This window comes from Peromyscus eremicus, chromosome 2 (genome assembly GCF_949786415.1).
Source record: "Peromyscus eremicus chromosome 2, PerEre_H2_v1, whole genome shotgun sequence".
Classification (NCBI taxonomy): domain Eukaryota; kingdom Metazoa; phylum Chordata; class Mammalia; order Rodentia; family Cricetidae; genus Peromyscus; species Peromyscus eremicus.
The window spans coordinates 164,341,258-164,361,896 of NC_081417.1; the positions used below are offsets into that span (position 1 = coordinate 164,341,258).

The following is a 20,639-nucleotide window of genomic DNA, read 5'->3' on the forward strand; positions in this document are numbered from 1 at the left end:
CATGGCATGTTTCTGTAAAATTCATCAAAGACTTTGAAATTCTTTCTCTGGGGAACTAGGTTTTAGGTCCTCCTTTGGCTACTGTGGGTCACTGTATGAGAAGGTGGCATCAGCTCTAAGAGGAAAGCTGCTAAACTGAGAAAAGAAAAAGATACTTAAAGTGAAAGGATCAATAAAATGGCATTTTAGATGTGCCTGTCTTATTTTTCGTGATTTTGAAGTGGGTTGTGTTCCAAGATGACCATTGGAATGTACATAACAGCTCTTGGGCCACCAGAGAGAGCAGATGTGTCTACCTGAGTACAAAACTAAATGAAAGATAAATTTCAGCTGGGTGGTGGCACACACCTTTAATCCCAACACTCAGGAGGCAGAGGCAGGTGGATCTCTTGAGTTCCAGGACAGCCAGGGCTACACAGAGAAATCCTGTTTTTAGAAAAAAAAATGAAGGGGAAAGATAAAATTCAGTGTACTCTGATTCTTTCCTTTTGGGGTGGTACTAGAGATAGAACTGATGCCAAGCAAATGTGGGTTTTATAGTTTAAGGGTTTATATTTTATTTTTTGTTACTTGAGACAGAGTTTCACTTCCTTACTATGTAACTTTGGCTGTCCTGGAACTCAAAATGTAAATCAGGTTGACCTTGAACTCAACATTGTATGGAGACAATTCAAGTATGTATTTTCTTAGACTTGGTCTAAAAAGCAAGAAAAAAAGACTTAAGACTTAACAGGGAAAACCCAGTTTTCATTTTGTTTAGGGTTTTGTATATTTGAAATAGCTTTCTCTGATTTTCATGTTCTCATCTGTAAGGATATAGCTGTCCTCAGAGTCTTACTCAATAAGTTGTTGGCAACAATCAGTATCTACTTAAACAATAGTCACATTTCCTTCAATTTGTCAATTGTATTCAGGCTGCCAGTGGGACTTTGTGGAAATCTCCAGCATCATTTTAGCCTTTTTGTTTTGGTTTTGATTTTTTGTTTTTCAAGACAGAGTTTCTTTGTGTAACAGCTCTGGCTATCCTGGAACTCACTTTGTAGACCAGGCTGGCCTCAGATTCACAGAGACCCACCTGCCTTTGCCTCCCAAGTGCCAGGATTAAGGCATGTGCCACCACTGCCAACTTTCTCTTGAATTTAAAAAAGATACCAGAATTGCCTGAGATTTAGAGCTAGAGATAAAACAGAAAATATAAAATATCCTCTGCTGTAAGTACTTCACGCCTGGACATCTGAGTCTAGATTGTCCTGGTCAGTGTTTTTTTAATGTGTCTATTCCCTTGGAATTAATAAAACCTGCTAAAATATTTGGTGTGGTATATTATTTCCTGAAAAACAAATTTAAATAATATCAGATATTTCCCTAAATTTATGTTTTTTTTTTTTGTTTTTTTGTTTTTTTGTTTTTTTTTTTTTTGGTTTTTCGAGACAGGGTTTCTCTGTGTAGCTTTGCGCCTTTCCTGGGACTCACTTGGTAGTCCAGGCTGGCCTCGAACTCACAGAGATCCGCCTGGCTCTGCCTCCCGAGTGCTGGGATTAAAGGCGTGCGCCACCACCGCCCAGCTAATTTATGTTTTTTACATGGCAGGCAAGTACTATAGCAGTGAAGTACACCTCTAGCCCTAATACTCACCTAAAGTCTTCTTAGGGTTATGAGTTTTTTTTTAGGGGGGGCGGGTTCTTTATTATGGTACTAGATTGATCTCAAAATTGTGAGTTCAGGTGTTCCTTCTGTGTCAGTCTCCCCCGTAACTGGGATTGCTTAGCATGCCTGGCTTTCCCTAAATTTTGTATGACTTAAAAACTTAAAGCTAGGAGCTAAGCATGGTGGTAAGCACCTTTAATATAGCACTTGGGAGGAAGAAGAATGGTAGTAGTTCAAAGTCATCCTCAGTTATATGGTAAGCTTGGGGCTAGCTTAGATACCATGAGACCTTGTCTCAAAAGGTAACAACAGGACTGGAGAGATGGCTCAGCAGTTAACACTTTCAGAAGACCCCAGTTGGATTCCCAGCACCCAAGTCAAGGGGCTCACAATCCCATGTAACACTTAACTCCAGAGCTACATAGTAAGATGCTGTCTCAAAAGGGATAGGGAATTTGATACTTTTTCTGGCCTCTACAGGTACTTGCGTATACCCACACAAACACACACAAAATAAAATAAAGACAAAAAACAAAAACAAAAAAACAAAAAACTTAAAGCCAGGTACAATGAGGCATGCCTGTAATGCCAGCAAATCTAGAGACTGAAGCAGGAGTGTTCAAAGTTTGAAGCCTTTGCATGGACCATATGCCTTTGAGATTTTTATCTTTTCTTTGTCCCAAAAGTTCTGAAAACTAAGAATATAAAAATTAAAATTCTGAGGGACAAAGGAATAGGTATTGAATAACGACCTAAAATTATTTTTCAAGTTTATCTTGAAGATAGTCCTAAACTATAGTGATTTAAGTTTTTTGCTCTTTTTTTTTTTTTTTTTTTTTTTTTTAAGATTTATTTATTCATTATGTATAGAGAAGAGGGCGCCAGATCTCATTACAGATGGTTGTGAGCCACCATGTGGTTGCTGGGAATTGAACTCAGGACCTCTGGAAGAACATTCAGTGCTCTTAACCTCTGAGCCATCTCTCCAGCCCCGTTTTTTGCTCTTTTGAGATAGGGTCTTACTATGTAGCTCTGGCTGTCCTGGAACTCACTAGGTAGACTGGAATGGCCTCAAAGTCACAGATTTGTCTGCCTCTGCCTCCTAAGTGCTAGGAACTAAAGGCATACGCCACTATATTGGACTTGTGATTTGAACTTTTTAAGGGGAATAGGGTGGAGATAGCTATTCTGTTTTAACATTAAGCCAGCATGGAGGTCAACTACATGGCAGAGGGGAGATTTAGAGAAAGGATAAGAAAGCCCAAGTGTTGGGGAAAGCATGCTTAGAACAGAGCTAGAAAGGAGAAAAGGAAATATTCAGAAAAGCTAGTGGCTTTACGACGCTAGATGGTTATAGCCTTATAGCTACTGAAGCTCAAATTGTTTCACAGTAGCTGAAGAGAGATTGCATGGCCAAGGTAAATGTCATGCAAGTTTTTATAATATGCAGGCTTACTTACTCCCCATGTTTTTACTCTTGTCACATGTACAGTCCCTAGTGCCCTCTTTTCAGCACCCACAGAGTGCCCTTGTATACAGTACTCAAAAGGTAGAAACAGGAGGATCAGGAGTTCAAGGCCATTCTCAGTTACTTATGAAGGTTTCATCTAGTCCCATGTAGCTAATTAAAGTATTATTTCAGTCAGTACTTTAGAGTACTTTCATTTCAGTTTTGTTTTGCTTTTAAAGTTCAGCACCTCACTATAAGGCCATACTTCAGTTCACACTCACTGTGCTTAACATGCACAGAGTAACTCATGGCCCAAGACCTCCATTGTGGATAGCACTATCTTTGTCCATTCCTAATAAAGACACTCTGCTTCAACCCTCCTAATGAGTATTACCTTCACAAACGACTGCATTGAATTTGGACCTTGCCTCTCAACACGCGCTACTTTTACAATGGATTATTGAGAAATGAAGACCATTGAGTCTCCAAATGGAAAGGGAGGACTTTTTTGTTTGTTTTTGAGACAGGATCTCACTATCTTTTGTTTGTTCTTAGATTTGTTTTGCATGTGAAACATCCCCTGTAGTGGTTTGAAAGAAAATGGCCTCCGAAGAGAGTGACATTAGTGGGAGGTGTATGACCTTGTTGGAAGAAATGTGTCACTGTGGGGGTGGGCTTTGAGTTCTCCTATGCTCAAGCTACTCAAAAAAACTGTCAGTATTTGTTGTTCCTAAGGAAACACGGGCTCTCAAACAAATGTTTAATTAGAACACACATGCGTTAGATACAGAAGAACTTAACTTACTCTGGTAGATGATCTGCACTATAAACACAGTCCAAAATGTACTCACCCATAGACTGAGCTGAGCTGGACCCAGACTTTCTACTTTCAGTGGGAAGTGACAATGCCTGCCTGAGATGGGTCAAGCCTCTTCTGTGGTTCTCACATCCACGCAGGACAGGAAATTGACTGATTGGTTGAGTGGACATTATATTCATATTCATGAATCCATTAAGAAATTATTGTGCGCTGGTTGGTGGTGGCACACACCTTTAATCCCAGCACTTGAGAGGCAGAGGTGCTGGATCTCTGAGTTCCAGGACACCCAATACTGTTACATATAGAAACCCTGTCTTGACTGCCCCCTTCCCCGCCCACCCCCCAAAAAAAAGAAGAAGAAAGAAATTATTGTGGCTGGGCATGGTGGCACATGTCTTTAATTCCATCACTGGGGAGGCAGAGGCAGATGAGTTTATAAATTTGAGGCCAGCCTAGTCTACATAGTGAGTTCTGGGCCAGCAGGGGCTAAAGGACCCTATCTCAATTCTAATTAATTAATTAATTCTCAGGCAAGCAAGATGGCTCATCAAGTAAAAGTACTTGCTGCCTACCATTCTTAATGGCTTCTTCAGTTCCAGGCCCAAAGACCCATTTGGTAGAAGGAGAGAACTGGCTTCCACAAGTTGTCCTCTGACCTCTATACATAATTTGAAAAAAAAAAAAAAAATTTTTTTTTTTTGAAAAATGTTCAAGGTTTTATCTTAAGCAATTTTGAAACTGCATGAGTCTTTGACCATCTGTTGACCAAAGATGGCTAAATATGATTTGTTTAGATTTTTCTTCTGTTAGGAGTAGTTGTAGTGTCAGAAACATTCAACCATTTTGGTCTTTAGAAACCAACCAAGATGAAGCTGCTTAAATTCCATTTTTTATTTTTAAAATTCTTACTAGTCTTTTAAACCCAAATCTATACGTTATATCAACAAGTATTGGCATGAAAAACCCTTGATAATAATTTGTTATTCTAAGCCCTTTCTGTGCATTTTACTGCAAATTTTTTTATGTAGAAATACTTGGTTATATAATTGCATTTTGATTACAAGCAGAATCATTAAGGATGAATTTTGAACCTAGAAGTCTGTTCATACAGTGCTCATCATCTCAATATATTTACCATGTCATCAGCTTGTAAATTAAAACTCCTGCGCTGTGAGGCAGTTTATCCTTCAACACTAATCTGGGAATGTGCTACTTCATTTGAAGAACCTGGACTGTTGCCAGCTGCTGCTTTTGAAGCAGGTGGTCAGTTTCTTAGTCGAGGTTATCAGTTCCTTTGAATTATGCCTGTACTTAAGTTTTGAACTTTTAGAAGTGGGGTTGTCTCATTTTCCTTCATAATGAATATCTCTGTATTTATATATGTGTGCTATTTTGAGATTTGTTTTAAGGCTTATTTCACTTATTATTGAAAACACTTTTTAATTAATATGGTAAAAATTAAAGAAACATTACAATGATATATTCTTTTGTAGGTCTTAGCTGCATTGGTAGGTTTTGTTTTGTTTTGTTTTTTGTTTTTTGTTTTTTTGTTTGTTTTGTTTTTTTGGGTTTTTTCGAGACAGGGTTTCTCTGTGTAGCTTTTGTGCCTTTCCTGGAACTCACTTGGTAGCCCAGGCCGGCCTCGAACTCACAGAGATCCGCCTGGCTCTGCCTCCCGAGTGCTGGAATTAAAGGCGTGCGCCACCACCGCCTGGCGCATTGGTAGGTTTTATAGATAGAAAAGATTGCCTACTGCTATTGTTACCATTTGGAATTTTATTAACAATTCTAGATCTCCTATTCTTTTCATAGAACTTAAGTTTAATCGTTTGGTTTGAAAATAAAGTCCTTGGATAATGCATTCTCAAAGAGAAGTGTTTTGGTCTGGATAGCTAGCTAGCTGGTCTTCAGCCTGTTCTTTCTTTGCAACTCCTCCTACTCTCAGGTAGGCTGTGGGAAAGACAGAGCAGGTGTGTGTTGGCTGTGGGAAGGTAGCCTCTGCTCCCAGGGTACTCACTGCTATACAGACTTCCAGTGTGGTATTTCCTGGAACTGCCTATAGTTCTAGGGTCCCTAGAGTTCTGTGGAGTGTGCATGTCTTATTCAGGGTTAAGGATTGTGAATCATTTCTGTTGTGGCCTGAACAACTCAAAAGCAGCAGTGAATTTGGGAGTATTAGAGAAGAGGTAAAAAAGAAGAATACTGATTCTGACAGTGGAAGCTTCCTGAAACCTTGGTAGGGAAAGTCGTGAGATTGAAAGTGTGAAATACAACTAATTCCCATTTGTTATTTCATAGGATGCTCGTAAAGCATGTGCAGATGCGACTCTTTCTCAGGTAAGAAACAGTTCCACCTGTCAGTCATTCATAATGCACAGTCTGGTGTGGGCATTCATGTGAAACTTCAGGAATGAGCTCTCTGTCCTGTGGGGTGAGAATGTAAAACCACTGCCAAGACTTTTTCTTTTGGAAGTTGATTCTGATGATAGGCATCGAGGACCAGTGAATGTTCTTTAAATGAAAATGAGATCTCTACCATATGACCAACAATTTTACTGCCAGACTCATGTCGAGAAGAATCAAACTGATTTTTTTTGTTGTTGTTGTTGTTGTTTTGTTTTTTCGAGACAGGATTTCTCTGTGTAGCTTTGCGCCTTTCCTGGAACTCACTTGGTAGCCCAGGCTGGCCTCGAACTCACAGAGATCCACCTGGCTCTGCCTCCCAAGTGCTGGGATTAAAGGCATGCGCCACCACCGCTCGGCCTCAAACTGATTTTAAAACATGTACAGGGCTGATAAGATGACTCAGTGGATCAAAAGCCTCAAAGCTTGACAACCTGAGTTCAATCCCTAGGGTTCACATGGTAGAAGGAGGCTCTCATAAGTTGTCCTTTGACCTCTGCACATGTGTGCCACTCCTCTATCCCAACAAATAAAATTTATTTAAAATACATGTATGGCTGTCAACTCTTGTTGTATAGTTCTGTTTGCTTTGGTAAAATACTTTGGCTAAGAGCAGCCTGGGTACGAAAGATTTATTTTGACTTACACTTCTAGATCATAATTCATCATTGAGGAAAGTCAGGGCAGAAACCATAGAGAGTATTGCTTACTGGCCCACTTTCTCAAACAGCCAAAGATAATCTGCTTAGACGTGGTATTGCTTACAGTGGTCTGGACCCTGCTACATCAATTAACAGTCCAGACAGTGCCCCACAGATATGACCACAGAGGAATCTGATCTAAGCAATTCTTTAATTGAGGTTCTCTCTTCTAAGATGACTCTAGGTTGTGTCAGGTTCGCAATAAAGAAGTTACTAGCACAACAGATAGAAATACACCTTCTCCTTGAAATTGGTGACTGGTCCTCAGACCTCATAGGTAGACACAGATTTTTTTTTTTAACTGTGTATCCATGAGGGTGTTAAAGTATGGTTTGCACATTAGATAAAGGTGCAGATAACTCACAATTTAATAAAGCAATAATAAAATTTTAACTATTCTAGAGTAGTTACATGGGTATACGCTCATGATCTTAAAATATCTTACTGTTTGCACTGGGATGATGTGGGATGACACGGTGCCTGCATACTGGATAAAAAGAAGGGAGCCGGGCGGTGGTGGCGCACGCCTTTTATCCCAGCACTCGGGGAGGCAGAGCCAGGAGGATCTCTGTGAGTTTGAGGCCAGCCTGGTCTACAGAGTGAGTTCCAGAAAAGGCGCAAAGCTACACAGAGAAACCCTGTCTCGAAAAACCAAAAAAAAAAAAAAAAGAATGGAGTGGCATAGGTACTGTGGCATGTAAGAACATGATGGCTACAGTATATTGCTACTAGACAAACATATGGACTCATTAGACAAAAGGGATTCACACCTCAGGCACTGCAGAATGAGCAGTTCAGTTTTGTTATTTAAGAGCAATGTGCAATTTAAAGTTTATGAGTTGGCTGCTGGAGAGATGTCTCAGCAGTTAAGAGCATTTGTTTCCAACACTCCATGGTGGCTCATAACTCTAATTCCAGATGCAATGTCTTTCCTGACCTCCTAGGCCTCCTTCAAGCACTTGTACACAAGCATTCAAGGACACCCCATACACATAAAATATTCTAATACAGGATTTTCCATTCAATATTTTTTGGTTGTCAGTTGATATTATGACAGAACCCACAGAATGCAGGTGGAAAGTCTATTTGCTGAAGTTAATCTGCACTAACTTTATATTTTTTAAGATCACAAACAACATTGATCCAGTGGGAAGAATCCAAATGCGAACCAGAAGAACGCTTAGGGGACATCTGGCCAAGATTTATGCCATGCATTGGGGCACAGACTCAAGGTACAAATGATCCCTTCCAAAACAGTGCTTGAAATACTGGTTGAAATGTTGGATTTCTGAAAGATAATGGTTAGCAAGTTGAGTTGGTGCTGGGCGATGGTGGCACATGCCTTTAATCCCAGGGCTCGGGAGGCAGAACTAAGCGGATCTCTGTGAATTTGAGAGGCCAGCCTGGTCTACAGAGTGAGCTCCAGGACAGGCACCAAAACTACACATAGAGACCCTGTCTTGGGGGGCGGGGCTGGGAGGAGTTGAGTTGGTATGGCCATAGTGGCACACACCTTTAATCCCAGTACTCAGGAGGCAGAAGCAGGCAGATCTTTGTGAGTTCTAAGCTAGCCAAGGCTACATAGTGAGACCCCATCTGAGAAGGCGGGGGTTGGGCTGAGTTAGAAAACTTGTTCCATCAGTTGCCTGGCAGCCAGGCGTAATGTTCACAGGTGCATATTCTTCATTCAAATCTCTATTTAACTGTCTGACTGCACTACTGTCTTTTTCATGCTAGCACCAGCTTTTCTTCACCCTTACCTTTAGATACTGGATCTTTGTTTTCCCAGTTACTCTGTGGGCTGGGTTATAATGCAAGAATTGAGCAACAGAAGGTAAAAGGTTCTAAGTTTTCAGCAGCAGACTGGTCCCAAAAACTAAATGTGGTCTCCAGTGATTTTTTTTCATCCTCACTGGAAGCCTTATGGAATGTAAATGAATTGCTATCCTTATCTTCCCACATGACCCTACCGTCTACTTGTTTATCATTTGAAGAGATACTCCATTTTTGCATTCGTATCTTTTATACATTGATAACTACCCTTTATTATTGGACCTCTGGGTCTCTTATTTTTCTTCTCCACTTACAGTGAAACATAGTGCAACATAGTTCATGTGACTGTAGCAAGCCCTTCCACATCCAATGGAATTTTTTGGTGTTTTTTTTTGAGACAGGGTTTCTCTGTAACAGCCCTGGCTGTCCTTGAACTCACAGAGATCCACCTGCATCTGCCTCCCAAGTGCTGAGATTAAAGGTATGCACCACCACTGCGCAGCTCCAACAGAATCTTAACATCCTTTTTTTTTTTTTTTCCATTTTCTGTTATCAGAGTGGAATTTCTGCTTGGCTTCTTTGTGAAATTATCTGCTTTAGGGTATAAATAGCTGGAGAACAAAAGATTCTATCTTTAGTTCTCCTCAGGGTTCCTATACAATTGCTTGTGCATATGAGCACTTTATGTGATTGTGATCGTTTAATGATGGAAGCAGTCCCATTAGAACAGAAAAAGGGAGTGGGGTGTTGCACTCTTGCTCAGAGGGTTTGGCTTCAGTTAGGAGTATGTTTCAGAGATCATGAATGCATTGTGTTGTTGCTGTCAGAATTGTTAAGAGTAGATTGATTGATTGCTTATTTTTTGCAGTGCTGGGCATTCAACCTAGGGTCTCATGCCTGCTAGGCAATTGTATATCACTAAGGTGCCCAAGAGTAGATTTGGGGGGAGGATGTCTGAGACAGGATTTCTCCATGTCACAGCCTTGACTGTCCTGGAACTTGTTCTGTAGACCAGGCTGGCCTCAAACTCACAGGTGTCTGCTTGCTTCTGCTTCCCAAGTGCTGGGATTAAAGGCATGTGCCACCACCACTAGGCTACCAAGAAAATAGATCTTAAATATTCCCACCACAAAAAGATTCTAAACATGTGAGGTAATGACTGTGTTAATTCACTTAGTTCAATCATTCTGTAATGTAAACATTAAGCAATTTATATAGTCCATAATTATTGTCATTTAAAAATAAAGATCATTCAAAATAAATAAAATTAGAAAATGGTTAAATTCAAAGTTACCCTTTAAAGATGTATAAAATTAAATATGAAATGAAAGAAAATATTCTTACTGATCCATCCGTCACAGAATGCATTATCAAAGGTAAGTGGTACCAGATAGGTTTTTTTCCATGTATGAGAACATTACAATAGCTGTGCATTAGTCAATAGCCCTGGACCTGGACTGGGAATCAAAGGCTGGGTTCTGGCCTCTTTAGGTACTATGTCATCCTTCATCAGTTAAGCTCTGAATGAGTTGTCTGGAAAGGTAAGTGTGTGCTGCGGGTAGGTGTATTCAAAGATCTGAGAACAGTTGTGTGGCCTGAGTAGTAAAGGGTAGTTAGGGTGAGAATGAAGCCTTATATTCCATCTAGTCTTAAGCATGAGTTTGCCTTGAAACTCATGGGTCAGAAGGAAGATGTATGTATCAACAGGACACCAGGTCCTGATATTCTTATACCAGGATCATGATATTCTTGTAAACAAGGAAGGCCCATAGGTGATTTTTAGTTTATTCTCTTTCTTGGGCAGTATGCAGGGAATATAACATTTGTTTTACTATTGTTCTTTCACCCTAAGGCTCTCAAAAGACCAATCAGTCAATAAACTGGAGCTGTTAATCTGACAGAGTACTTGCCTAGAATGCACTAGACCTGGGATATCGCTAGTATTGTGTAGCTAGGAGGTTGGGGGGAGGGTGTATGCCAATAATCCCAGAACTCAGGAGGTGCAGGCAGGGGGATCACAGAAGCCCAAGATCAATCTCAGCTACACAGCAATTTCTGGGCTATCTTGGGGCTACATGAAACCCTGTCTCAAAAAGCAAATAAAGCTGGGCGGCGGCGGCGGCGGCGGCGGCGGCGGTGGCACATGCCTTTAATCCCAGCACTCGGGAGGCAGAGGCAGGTGAGTCTCTGTGAATTTGAGGCCAGCCTAGTGTACAAAGTAAGTTCCAGGACAGGCTCCAAAAGCTACACAGAGAAACCTTGTCTCGAAAAACAAGCAACAACAAAAAAAGGCAAATAAAACCTTCCAAAATGGAATTTAGGGATTGTTTTAGATGATCATACTTTCTGGCTCAGACATAGGGTCCTACAGAATGTGCTGTTTTGTTTCAAGGAAGGGTAAGAGGTTCTTCCAGGTCCACACAAAGCTATTTTTCAATGTGATAGTGACATCATATAGGTTTTAATTTCAAAATTTTAGTCGATATATATATATATCGACTAAATTTCCAGTTATATATATATATATATAACTGGAAATTTCAGCTACAAGAATATTAGGGCATATTTGGAGGTAAAACTCAGCCAGTCATTCTGAGCCTTTGACACTTTCATCACACATGCTTGCCTTGCTTGCGCGCCTCTCTGCCCCTCTGCCCCCCCCTCCTCTCCCTCCTCTCTCCCTCCCTCTCCCCCTCCCTCCCTCCCTCCCTCCCTCCCTCCTCCCTCTCTCTCTCTCTCCCTCTCTCCCTCTCTCCCTCTCTCCCTCTCTCCCTCTCTCCCTCTCTCCCTCTCTCCCTCTCTCCCTCTCTAGTAGCTCTGATTATCCTGGAAGTTACTATGTAGACCAGGTTAACCTCACATTTACAGGGTCCAGTTGTCTGCCTCCGAAGTGCTTGTGTTAAAGCTGTGCACCATCACACCCTGCCAAGCCTTGTTTTGATATATAAACTTCCTTTATAAAGAACAATGCATATTGTGACAAAATATATTGTGGCAGGACAATTTCAGTCCTTTGTCACAGAATTGATCACAGAACTAAACTGGGCACAGGCATCAAGCCTGTTGGTACAACTTTTTTTTCTTCCGTTCTACAGATTCAATTTGAGGTTTCCTGCATAGTAAATTGTTCTTCACAAATGAATTGCACCTTAGCCCTCTGGAGCATTGAGCATACAAGGCAAACTCTTGACTATTAAGCCATCTCTTTACCTCCTTAGATGATTTCTTTTTCCTTTTCTGGAGATAGGATACTGTGTAGCCAAGGCTGACAGTTGCTCAAGCTCCCCTTTTATGATGCTTCAAGTCCACTCCTCTACCCACGTTCAGTCATCATATATAAGGTGCTTTCACCTTATTACAGTATAAGGGCCCTCTGCTGCTCTATTTCTGCCTGGTCTTTTTGAGGCTCTGAGAAACGGTATTAAGAGACATCTATAGTAGCTCATCCTCCAAGTTAAGGGGTCACCTTCAGAGAGCTCAATAATTGCTGACTCAGTGAGGAATTAGACAATGCTAAGCCGTGAGCTGATCCTCCAGAAGGTGAAAGAAGACACACATTCTAATCTCAGGTCATGTAACTTGGAGGAACCAACATAGTTCACTGTGCTGTCTGAAGTCTTTCCCATTCTGATCTCCAGTAGTGATAGAAACTGGGATCCAGCCAAAGAGCTGCCTGGAACAGAAAGTGGCAATCACATCCAAACCCCTCACATCTTCTTGAGTTACTCAGAAGAACCCAGCCAAAGAGACTTCACCAGGCTCTGGGAAGGAGAGAGGGGGACAAATACCCACAGGAATGAGAAAGCATCTCAAATATTATTACAAGTTGAATTTTAGGGCCAGCAAGATGACTCAGCAGGTAACAGTGTCTGTCAAGCAAGCCTCCATTAAATTGATCACCTGAGCCAGGTGTGGTAGCACTTGCATGCTTTTAATTCCAGCACTCAGGAGGCAGAGGCAAGAGGATCTCTGAGTTCGAGGCCAGCCTGGTCTACAAAGTGAGTTTAGGACAGCCAGAGCTGTTACACAGAGAAACCCGGTCTCAGAAAAACCAATAAAATAAAATAATTGATCCCCTGGAACCCACATGGAGGTAGAAAAGAACTGATTTCTTGGTGGTGTCCTCTGATCTCTACATGCCTGTCCCCTCTCCCATCTCTCTCTCTCTCTCTCTCTCTCTGTCTCTCTCTCTCTCTCTCTCTCTCTGTCTCTCTCTGTCTCTCTCTCACACACAGACACACACACACACAAAATTGAATCTTAGTATAAATTAATATTTATACTAATATTAAAATAATATCTGCTAAACACATTACATACATACATGCATACATACGCACATCCCTGTTCAGAAGCCAAAGGAGGGAGGTTGGTTGGCCTGCTCGATCACTCTCTGCCTTACTTTACAGCCAGATCTCTCACTGAACCTTAGATCACTGTTTAGATAGGCCAGTGATCCCAGGGGTTCTGACTCCACTGCAGCACTGGGGTTACCAGTATCTTCTGGCCATGACTAGTTTTTACATGTGTGCTAGGCATCTGGTCTTCAAACTTGTGCTGCAAGTATTCTTACCTATGGAGGACATCTTTCCACTGCACACATGTATAAAATCAAATTGCCAGTTACCACAATGAACAAGGATGTAGTCATAAACTGCAGCTTTGAGCCATATAAAAAGATTCTTGTCGCCGGGCGGTGGTGGCGCACGCCTTTAATCCCAGCACTCGGGAGGCAGAGCCAGGCGGATCTCTGAGTTCGAGGCCAGCCTGGGCTACCAAGTGAGTTCCAGGAAAGGCGCAAAGCTACACAGAGAAACCCTGTCTCGAAAAACCAAAAAAAAAAAAAAAAAATTCTCGTCAACAACTTTTCTCGTTTTCTCTCCTTTTTGGTAGTTTCAATATGCAGCCCTGGCTAGTCTGAAACTCACTGTGTAGACCGGGTTGCTCTTGAACTCATAGCGATCTACCTGCCTCTACCTCTGAAGTACTGGGATTAAAGGCATTTAACCTTCACACCCAGCTCAATAACCTTTTACTATGAAGGAAAAAAATTATGAAGATGATGTAAGCGGGAGGGAGAATACATATCCAAAACACCTCCCTAAATAGCTATTTGGGATTTTAAGATGCAACCATGTTGCATTTTAAGATGATCCCAGAATTGCTCTCACCCAGATTGCTTTCTAGATTACTTAGATTTCTTTGCCTGCTAGTCATGTTTGCCTTTTACAGTATCCTGCCTTAATTCTGCAAATACAGAGAACAGATTCCAAACTTAGCACAGCTGCCCTGAACCAGGACAGAGTCACAAGCAATTCATAATTAATTCGTGATAGTTGGTAGTCTCTTTTGCCTGACCATGTACAATTCTGTCATTTGTCATCTTACTACTGTGAAGGTGCAGACTCCTTAGTTTTATAGAAACTAGCATTCTAATTTGATCTCAGTCTGGGAAGTTTTATGATGTTTGTTTTTCCTTGGCTTTTGGGGATAGAATCTGGGCCTCAAACTTGTTACATAGTCAAGCCTGGCCTTGAACTCTCAATCACAATGTCTCCACTTCCCACATTCTTGGATTACAATGTACACTACCATCCCAGCTCATTCAGTGTATTCCAGTTTGCTTTCTATTAAACACCGTGAGCAGAAGCTCGAGGAAAATTTTATTTCCGCTTGTAGTTGTAGTCTAATCACAAAAGGAAGTCAAGGCAGAAAACTGAAAACAAGAACTGAAGCAGAGGCCACAAAGGACTTACTTAGCCTGCTTCCTTATACCATCCAGGACCACTTGCCCAAGCATGGCACTGCCCAGTTATTGATCATGAAAATACCCCACAGGCTTACCTGTAGACCAATAGAGTGAAAGCATTTTCTCAGTCAAAGTTCCCTCTTCTTTAAATGACTATAATGTGTGTCAACTCCCCCCCCCCAAAAAAAAAAAAAAACAGGACAGGAATGGGGAGTATTTCAAGCTTTTCCTATAATATTCAGGTTTTCTCTATCAGATGGAACAAAATGGTATTCTAAATATTTGATACTACTTAAGGCTCTGGACCAATAGTTTAACTTGGAATAAAAAAGAAACCTGGCAGAACTAAGTAGAGGTCAGTACCACCTCTCAGTTAACAGAGGAGCTGGTAGTCTGATCAGCCAGGTGTCCCTAGGGCTGAACTGTTATCTGACAATCATGGTGTCACATTGGTCAAACATTTAGATCCTCTTTTTGTTATTATTAAGTGTATTTGATTTGAGCAAATAAATATAGTTTTAAAGCTCTAGTTGGATATCACCAAGATTTGTTTGTTTCCTTTATTTTTCTCTAGGCTCCTTGTCAGCGCCTCTCAGGATGGAAAACTCATCATCTGGGATAGCTATACCACAAACAAGGTGGGTAAAAAGGCAAGATTCTTTCTGGGAACACTAACAGTCTGCTCATGACAACTCAAGAAGTTTTTGTTCAGTTATAATGTCTTCTTGAGGGTGATGGAAGAGCTCATGTTGCTAGTCCCTGTGCTTGACACATAATTGTGCTGTGGTTCCTGTCTTAACCATGTAGAAAGGAGCTGAATGCTTCTTTGTGTTCGTAGAAGAACTGCGTTCCGGTTTCCTGACATATTTCTAGAATACTGAAATGCAGATTCCATTTGGTTAGTAGTTTGTTTAGTTTATTAAACAAGATATAATCTAAAACCCGCTATACTTGAAATTTAGTTATGGATTGTCAATGTAAGTCAGTGGTAGAGTACTTACCTGTCAGGCATAATTCCCCAGGTTTGATTCCCAGAACCAGAAAAAAACAAGAACAAAGTGTAACCTAGCAAAGTGCTAAGAGTGTAATTCTAGTTACTCAGGAGGCCCAGGTAGGAGTATTGGGTAAGCCCAGGTGGTCAGACTTACCCTAGGTAACATAACAAGGTACCACCAAAACGGTGGGGACAGGAATGGAAGAAAAACAGAAGACAGATACTAGGTAGAATGTTTGCCTGATAGGGACAAATCTCTAGATTAAATCTTCACTTTACTTATATTGAAATAAATTATACTGGGTATGGTGGTGTATGCTTGTAATCTAGCATTTGAGAAATGAAGATAGGAGGATTAACGCATTAAATACATCCTTATCTACATAATAAAGTTGAAGCAAGTCTGAACTACATGAGACCTTCCTCAAAAAAACAGTATCAACAAAAAAACAGAACCCAATTAAATGCTAAGTGGGTATGGTGACCATTCTGTAATTCCAGCATTTGGAAGACAGAGACAAGGAATTCCCAAAGCAAACTTGTCATATAGATGTGTTCTAGATACAATTGTGAGTCCCTATCTCAAAGAATAAGGTGGAGAATGGTCAGGAAAGAGTCCGGACATTAATTAGCCTCAGGCCTCCATATCTACCTGCACTGGCATATGTGTGCACCCACATGCGTGCACACATGCACATACACTTTAAAAAAAAAGTTCTCAGGCTGGAGAGGTGGTGCAGTGGTTACAAGCACTGGCTGTTCTTCCAGAGGACCTGAGTTTGATTCTCAACACCTCACAGCCATCTGTAACTCCAGTTCAAAGTGGAATCTAGGTACTCTTCTCGCCTTCCCAGGCACTACATTCACATGGTAAATATATTTAAGCAAATCCTCATACACATAAAATTAAAATAAAATAAAACCTCAAAAAATTGAATGCTGCCTTCAGTCCAGGAAAGGTGAATAATCTTGAAGTCAGTTGTGTTTTCCTAAGAAATACTAGGTACATGTAAAAGATTGCAGAAATTTTAGCAGCTCTATCTAAATGACAAGATTAATTATACCACTGTACAACTTGGTTATTTCAGAGTGTGTGTGTGTGTGTGTGTGTGTGTGTGTGTGTGTGTGTGTGTGTGTGACAGAGAATGAATGAATGAATATGAATCAGTTACTGTCTCCTAAACTGACCTTATATTTGCAGTTATTGACCTGCCTCAGCCTCTTTAGTGCTGAGATTAACATGAATCACCCTGCCTGGCTCTCTTTCTTCTTCCTCCCTCCTTCCCTCCTTCTTTCCCTCCCTCCCTCCCTCCCTCCCTCCTTCCTTTCTTTCTTTCTTTCTTTCTTTCTTTCTTTTTTTTTTTTTTTTAAACTCGTGGCCATTTTGATGGAATTAAAGGGAGAAGTAAGTAAATCCTTAAAAATCTTATTAACATCCTTCTCTCCTTAAATCATTAAAAATATAAATGTAATTTGCTTTTTCTTTGAGATAGTATCTTACTATTTGTAGCCCAAGATGTCCTCAAACTTGTCATCAGGGCTGGTGATACAGAATATTTGACTAGTAGACAAGGCTCTGAGTTCAATCCTCAGAACCAAAATGAAAAACAAAACATAAAACCTCTTGTTCTTCCTCTCTTAGTCTTCCAAGAGCTAAACTCACTGGTGTATGCCATCATACCCATCTACTCATTAATTTAATTTTTGTTGCTGTTTTATTTATTTTTGAGAAAGCCTCACTATGTAGTCCTAGCTGGCCTGGAAGTCAGTATGTAGACCAGGCTGGCCTCAAACTCAGAGCTCCACCTACTTTTACCTCTTGAATGCTGGGATTAAGGGCATGTACCACCACACCCAGCCATGTAGTTATATTTTCTTGAACTTGTCTGTCTGTGTTGTCGTTATTTAGGTTCATGCCATCCCTCTGCGCTCTTCTTGGGTCATGACTTGTGCATACGCTCCTTCTGGGAATTATGTGGCCTGTGGTGGCCTGGATAACATCTGCTCCATTTACAATCTGAAAACCCGTGAAGGGAATGTGCGCGTAAGTCGTGAGCTGGCAGGACATACAGGTACACATCTCAACCTTCCAATAATGTTAGCTGCTTATAGGGTGTGTAAAGTGTTCCTTTGATTTGTTGATTGTGGTTCAAGTAAAAGTTATGGTAAGGGCTGAAATTTTCTGAACATAAAGCCAAACCAGGCCCAATATGCCTTAACCTGTAAGAAACCTGTAAATTGGTTACTTAAGCCAGTTTCTGAATTCCCAGCTACTTTTTTCTCTTTGAACAGTTAGCAGCCACCATTCTTGTTTATCACTATGATGGCATTTCAGTCCTGTTTTAAACTGCCTTCTGTCCTTAGACCTTAACATGAGTAGTCTCCTAATTATGTGTTCCTGTGTACAGCCTTTTCTGTTTATGGACTTACTGGTGCTCTTTTAGAGGCGACAAAAGAGAATTTGTGGTCCATTCAGATCTTTCTTTCTTTCTTTTTTTTTTTTTTTTTTTTTTTTTTTTTTTTTTTTTTTTTTGGTTTTTCGAGACAGGGTTTCTCTGTGTAGCTTTGCGCCTTTCCTGGAACTCGCTTTGGAGACCAGGCTGGCCTCGAACTCACAGAGATCCGCCTGGCTCTGCCTCCCAAGTGCTGGGATTAAAGGCGTGCGCCACCACTGCCTGGCCATTCAGGTCTTTTGAATGTGGTCAGCATTAAAATATTGGGTGCATATTGTTTTGCCAGGAATTAGTTCGCATTGCATTTAGAACACATTGCATTTTCAAGGAAGATAGCCTACTGGTATTTTCTTTTCATGGCTATATTTTCTGTTCTCAAAAAACCTATTTCTCGGTGTGTTACTGACAACGCACCACTAGGATTCTCTTCACATTTGAGCAAAGGATTGTTCATAATTGACTGTCATGAAGAGCATTGTTTTTAACCCTTTACAATTCTGGTAGAAGAGTTAGTTTGGCCAGGTAAGTTAGTTACACTGTCAGTGTTCATTACTTTGGGGGATGTTTTCTTAATATTCTGGCTTCTTAGGTGGAAGCTTAAGCAACTGGTTTTAGATCTCTTCTTTCTCAAATGTAAGAGCTTAAAATGGCAAAATCCCTACAGGTATACTTCCTGTAAATTTTGATCAGTTGTATTTAAATTACTGTTCTAGGGGTTGGGAATATAGTTAGTTGGTAGAGTACTTATCTAGCATGCACAAATCCCTAGGTTACATCCCAGCACCATAAAGTATTCTTTTAATACCATCATTAGTGACGTGGAGGTAAAAAGATCGAAAATTCACAATTGGCTACATAGTGAGTTTGAGGGCAGTCTCGGCTACATGAAACCCCATCTCAAAAAAGAAGCATTATATTTAATTTTCACATGTCTAAAAGAACAAGCCGGATTTGATGGTGCACACCTTTAAACCCAGCACTTGGGAGACAGAGGTAGATCGATCTCTGAGTTTGAGGCCAGTCTGGTCTACAAAGCGAGTTCCAGGGTCACCATGCATGTGGAGATCAGTATGGAGTCAATTCTCTCCTTCCTTCTCTATTTGGGTTCTGAAGATCAAACTCAGGTGTGGCCACAAGTTCCTACCCACTGATCCATCCTGCCAGCCTTTGACCTCTATGTGGGTGCATGTGAGCATTCATTCATGCGGGTATGTAGTTAAGAGAACAACTTGTGGGAAGTTGATTCTTCTATCATGTAGATCCTGCAAATCGAGCTCAGGTGGTCAGGCTTGGCAACAAGCACCTGTACACACTGATCCATCTTATTGGCCCTTGACCTTTATTCCTGAAGGATATTTTTGCTGGACATGAAGAATTTTGGGTTGACATTGAACTTAATGTGTATGGGTGGTTTTCCCTGCATGAATGTTGATGCACTACATGCATGGCTGGTGCCCACAAAGCCAAAGAGAGGATGTTTGATCTCTCCTGGAATTGGAGTTACAGATAGTTATGAGCCACTGTGTTGGTGCTAGAAATTGATCCTGAGTCCCCTGGGAAAGTAGCCAGCATTAAAAACAAAACAACAACAGAAAAAAAAAAAAACTCATTAAAGGTGTATCTTTGATTTTAAGCAGTTTGTGATGTGCCTGGATATGTGACTTTCTTTGTATTCATTGTGTTTTGGCATTTGGAACCCAAAAATTTTTGTTTTTTGCTAAATTGGTAGAATTTGAGCATGTCTTAATTCCCTGGTTTCTAGGGCTTTAAGAGGTAAGTTTCTTCAGTTTCCATTTCAAGTATTTTGTTTCTGTTCAAGTAAGTTCAGTTGACATCAACTGTAGGCAACAGCTGTTCTTTTGTCAGTCTAGTAATGGCCAGCATTTGAGGGAGGCTCACCCGAGAATAAATGCAAGAATGCAAATCATGCTGGTCAGACATGGAAGGAGGGTCAGCATAAACTTTTGTGTCACGTGCTCTCTTAAATTTGAGAATTCCTCTTTGTTTCTATTTTAAAATATCCTACACACACACACACACACACACACACACACACACACACACACAGAGGCTTTATTATATCAAGATTATTTCTTGTGTTTCTGAGTAGTTACAAAAGCTAACTGTAAAATGTCTGCTAATTGTAGCATCTGATCTTGAAGTATATCTTCTATTGGCAGTCAGTTGTATGTCCTATTATTCCCAGGCAGGAGCTTCATTTTACAGGATAAGGAAATCCTGGAAATGGATCCAGTGGGTTCATAGTAACAGAGTGCTCATTATTATTATCTTATTTATTAAATATTAAAAATTTTTTAAATTTACTGGTAGAATACATATTCTAAATTGTTTTATTGAAAACAATTAGCCAGGCATGGTGATGCACACCTTTATTTCCATCACTCAGGAGGCAGAAGCAGACAGATCTCTGAGTTGGAGACGAGCCAGGGCTACAAAGAGAAACCCTGTGTCAAAAAAATAAATAATTATGAATGTACATGCATGTGTGTATACACCCACAGATAAATAGCAATATATATTTGAAGGTTAATTTATTGCCTGAGTACTATTTTTGAGGAGACTGGAACTAAGACACAAATTGGTCTCAATGCTAATCCCTGGGGACTGATAAAGAGAGAGTGGAAGCCA

The 20,639-nt window shown here is 40.6% G+C and overlaps 1 protein-coding gene across 5 annotated transcripts in view; it reads left to right on the top strand.

The window, feature by feature from the left end:
- Positions 1 to 20,639, top strand: part of Gnb1 (G protein subunit beta 1) — an 80,624-nt gene that overhangs the window by 51,982 nt on the left and 8,003 nt on the right. For all 5 annotated transcript variants that reach the window (XM_059255530.1, XM_059255532.1, XM_059255533.1 and 2 more), the window contains 4 exons: positions 6,216 to 6,254; positions 8,147 to 8,253; positions 15,118 to 15,181; positions 17,447 to 17,609. In XM_059255530.1, coding sequence (XP_059111513.1) covers positions 6,216 to 6,254; positions 8,147 to 8,253; positions 15,118 to 15,181; positions 17,447 to 17,609 — 373 coding nt within the window. The remainder of the gene's footprint in view (positions 1 to 6,215; positions 6,255 to 8,146; positions 8,254 to 15,117; positions 15,182 to 17,446; positions 17,610 to 20,639) is intronic.